The sequence below is a fragment of the Penaeus japonicus genome, unplaced genomic scaffold, assembly GCF_977035675.1.
Source record: "Penaeus japonicus unplaced genomic scaffold, GWHDUDI00000001_assembly GWHDUDI00000030, whole genome shotgun sequence".
NCBI lineage: Eukaryota > Metazoa > Arthropoda > Malacostraca > Decapoda > Penaeidae > Penaeus > Penaeus japonicus.
In genome coordinates, this window is record NW_028234432.1 from 34,818,422 (window position 1) to 34,823,061 (window position 4,640).

At 38.0% G+C, this 4,640-nt stretch overlaps 1 protein-coding gene across 1 annotated transcript in view; it reads right to left on the reverse strand.

The window, feature by feature from the left end:
* Positions 1–121: 121 nt before the first annotated feature.
* The window catches only part of nst (phosphoglucomutase 3-like protein nst), an 8,866-nt gene continuing 4,347 nt past the window's right edge, over positions 122–4,640 (reverse strand). Inside the window, exons 4-9 of the mRNA XM_043035700.2 lie at positions 4,553–4,640; positions 3,488–3,728; positions 3,126–3,309; positions 2,634–2,861; positions 1,983–2,149; positions 122–1,121 (exon numbers count right to left, since the gene is read on the reverse strand). The exon at positions 4,553–4,640 is cut by the window's right edge and continues 44 nt beyond it. Of these exons, the coding sequence (XP_042891634.2) occupies positions 858–1,121; positions 1,983–2,149; positions 2,634–2,861; positions 3,126–3,309; positions 3,488–3,728; positions 4,553–4,640 (1,172 nt within the window). The 3' untranslated portion in view covers positions 122–857. The remainder of the gene's footprint in view (positions 1,122–1,982; positions 2,150–2,633; positions 2,862–3,125; positions 3,310–3,487; positions 3,729–4,552) is intronic.

Sequence of the window (4,640 nt, forward strand, 5' to 3'; positions counted from 1 at the left end):
AACCCCCTCCCCCACAGACACACAAAAAAAAGTTTTACGGAGATAATAAAATTGACTGTTCAACAGAGGGAGAGCTTAAAGCAGCATAAATCTCAACTGCAAGGATAAAATGACAACTGAAAACAGTGTAAAGTATTTATTCAACACAACTTTATAATTTTTGGAATGTAGAAACTTACTAACCAGATAATAATATATATTCATATACAGTATTTCTTTTATCACTCATAAATATCTCAGGAAACAGTTGAATCTTTTTACATAGAACAATAAGGCACAAAGCATTTAGATGTCATGGCAAATTCTGTAGTACCGGAACCACTTTTCAACATTATTTTGTTTCTTTCTTTAAATGATTTTAAGAATCCCTAAAATCCAAATATAGAAAATATCCCAAAACAGAATAAACCTATCCATCAAGCAATTTGCTTTGACTAACATTTAAAATCAGGAAAATATATATATATATATATATATATATATATATATATATATATATATATATATATATATATATATATATATATATATATATATATATATAAAATTTACAAGTGCTATCCAAAACCAGTGACTTTTGTAGTGCTTGAGAAGAGAATCAAACTTTTGTAAACCTTTTGATAAAATGGGGAGGGAGGAAAATACACACTTTCTATGCTGTCTCTGTGGCTCAGTGGTACAGCAGCACGGTCACTTCCAGGTGTATTGCACATGCTACTGATGCAAGTAAGGGTATCCAATTAGCCCCCAAAATAAGCTCTCAAACTTGAATTGAGAAATGCCTATGTCCTGCTATGGAATGACACAAGCTGATGATTTGTTTTGGTTTTCTATATGTATACATATTATTGCACCATTTAGATTTTCGGCCTGTCTCCAACACCACCAGCTTGCTCATATACAGCATTCCCTACAGCAATGGCCAAGCTGTCGGCCCCTTCCTGCGTCGAGGCTTCTGCATATACGCGAACAATGTCTTCAGTCCCAGAAGGCCGCACAAAGGACCGTCCATTGGGGTACTTTGCCACTATGCTGTTTATGGTGTCCTGGAGACCCGCAGGGGTGACACACACTCTTTCAGCATCTGTGGTCGTGATGACTGCTCGATCAGCAACAGTAACCTGGGAAAGAAATTGTGTTAGTAGATCCTGACAAGGAATGAAAAAGCTATATAAGAAAATCATATCATATATTGCAATGAAGTCTGACATACAATTGCTTCCAATAATCCTGGTCTACTTTAAGTGCCTACACCCTTTGACAGTTGGTGGTGGAAGGGCCTCCATCTATTCTTGTGTAACTTTGCAGGTCTTTCTAAACACCATCAATCTCACTCACACACTCACTCACTCAGTCACACACTCACTCACTCATTCAGTCACTCAGTCACTCACTCAGTCACTCAGTCACTCACTCAGTCACTCACTCAGTCACTCACTCATTCACTCACTCATTCAGTCACTCATTCAGTCACTCATATTCACTCACTCATATTCACTCACTCACTCCTTTAGAGATAGAATGGGGAGTGATGTATATGGATAGATACAGGATACTGACAGAAATGTTTAAAGACTGAGGCAACTAGGTAATAAATTGACTTATCGATAGATAAAACATATGATTGATATCCATGACCATGCCCCTTTACAAATAAATTCCAAACTCTGTATAAAAAAAATTGTTACATGCTCTTTCTCTACCTAACATCCATTGATAACCCTGCTGATGTGTTTCATTCATGTTTTATTCCTGAGAAAAAATATTAGTAAGTAACGAAGGATTACAATATTTTCCAATTACTAGCCACTGAAATTAATGACAAATGGGTCGTATACTTTTAAATCTGGCTGAATCACGATAATTGGAGGCAACTACAGAACTGCTCACACGTCAAATATCTTATGGTTCCCAAGTACTAAGGAAACATTAAACTAGAACAGAAGCAGTAAAAAGTTACCACAATTATCAACAGAGCATACCTTCATCTGTCTGTTAGGTAGATCAGCATAAGCACTGTTCCAGTCCTCTATCGACCATCCTCGAGCATGGAGCACAGTCTCCACAAGCAGCATGTCAGAGATGGCATCCCCAACAGTCTCATTAATAACGTCCATTACCTGAGAGAGTTTCTGAGCACTCTCATTTGCTGCAAGAAAGATTTCAGCATTGGTTAAACATGTCAGTAATAGATAAGTCAGTGGGTTTTTTGTCTCTCTTTTCTGAAGGTTATCTCTTTAACCCTTTCCCGACGGGGCACTTGCTACGCGAAGACCCCTATGCTGGGCAATTGCAATATTGCATTGTAATTGTCACACTGGCATGACGCCCCGGCATCGGGAGTTTGGCTGTGTCACACGAGTGTGACACACCGTCGTCATAGGGTTAAGTAGTTATGTATCTTAGGTTTTTATTTTTGGTCATGATTATTTCAATGCTATTTACAATGAGGTCTTACGAATCAGCATTTTGACAACTTCCTTATGATTCAGTACAAAGAAATTAAAAATCAATAATTTAAATTTTTCTCTAAGAAATTTACAATACACATAATTCACAGGCTGATCACTAGACACTAACTCTGCACTTCTTTTAATGTTATGAATCCACACTATACCAATGGCTTCCCCTACCTTGCGCTGCACTTCTGATGGCCTCTCGGGCAGCCTTGCTGAATATGACTGTACCGTGACCATTAGCCTCAAAGTAGACACCAATATCAAATTGCAGAGCGACGTGGTGCAAGTGCTTAACACCTGTCTTTGCACAGGCTACTGGCACACCTAGTTTTTCTGTGATGTATGCAGTGGAAGCTCCATTTGCATAGGCAGTCTGCACAAGGCCTAGCTTTAGTGTGAGGCCTGATTGAAAGAATAGGTTGCATGAATATTTTGTTAAAACAATAACCAAATCTCCTAATAAAAAATTCCAAATATCCCCAAAGGCAATTTGCCCTTCAGGTCATAATATTAAAGAGTTTGTGAATATTCATTCCTTTAAAAAAAACAAAACTAAAGAGCATCAAAACCCTATCCTCAAACAAAACCAAAAAACTCATTCTTTAAATTATTGATAAAAATCTGATATATTCAACACCCCCCAAAAATAAATCTCATTTTCCTTACCTGAAGCCTTCAGCAGTTCCTGGAAGTATCCAGCAACAAGAGTGGCAATCTTGTCACCATCCAGCATGGAATACTTCCCATTTTTGTCAATGAAACTGTAGATGACGCGATCTGCATCCCCATCCACAGACACACATCTCATGTTCTGAGTCTTGGGCACACCTTCAGGCCACTTTTGTTGCACCTGGAGACCAGAAAAAGTATACAAAATTTAATAGTAGTAAGACAGATGTTTACCATTCTCAATAAATGCTTCCTTTCTTTCTAGAGCAACAAGTCTGTCATTGTACAACCAAACAAAGAAATACATATTCAGAACTGGAATATCTTCACAAACAACTTGAAACTGACCACCCACTGACCTTTACGTAATCTGCTCCACAGAGATGGTTTAGCACGCCTTCCCCCTTGTTGTACATGGTTAAATTGATGGAATCACCAAGATGCTGCGTGAACCTTTCCATCATGATGGCACCAACCCCATTAGCCCCATCGTACAGGATAGTGGGCTCATAGTTGTCTCTACTGGCTCCAGAAACACGCAGCTTGGTAAAGGCTTGGGCAATCTTCTTGTAATATCCCTCTTCTGTGGGCTCACCATACCTGCAAGAGAGGCACTTTAACCCATTGGTCGCAGTTTTAAATAAATATTTGTGCAGTAGGATGGCTGGTTTACATTGTCTGGCACGGTGCCATCCGTATCTATGACCGACTCTGCCTTTATAGCAAATCATGCCATCCGCTGCTAATGGGTTAAATTCCATGGATTATAGGCAACATGGAATCTTCAAATACACCTGAAGGTATTAGGATAGTTTACCAGACACAACAAGGAAACTGAAAGAAGAAATTACGTGGGAAAATGATGAAGAAGCAGTAGTAGAAAATTAGAGAAACAGGAGAAGAGATGATAAAAGAAAAGAGAAAGTAAAAAGAAAAAGAAGGAAAACTGAAAGCATAAAAAATATCCAATAAAGGGAGGAGAGAGAAAATAGAGAGAGAAACAAGAAAATATGAAAAAGGAAAACCAAAGTATAAAAAATACCTTATATATAAAGGGAGCAGAGAAAAAGTAGAAACAAAAAGAAAAAAAAAAAAAAGGAAAAAGGCTAATAGAAAGCCAGAAATGCAACACAAAGAAATAGAAACTTGGAAAAAGGGGAGGGGGAGAAAAATCAAAAAGAAATAAACAAAAAGAAGAATTAAAAGAGAAATAGAAGACTATAGGCAATCTGAAACCTAACCCATTAGCAACAGAAACTTGCCCTGTCCATTACTGGTTTATCTTATGTACTAATCTGAACTCTATCATAACCTTTTGAGGTTGTGAATATATATTGCCCATATGAAAGTTATGTGATGCACAACCCTACATACAAAGGGGAAAAAATTAAAACACATAAAATCAACAAACAAACAGAACTAACTGTCCACCGTCGTTGTGGCATGTAACCACATAGTGCAGGATTGGTGTCGACACTACGCCATAGTCTTTCACCTCGCCTCCTGCCGCCT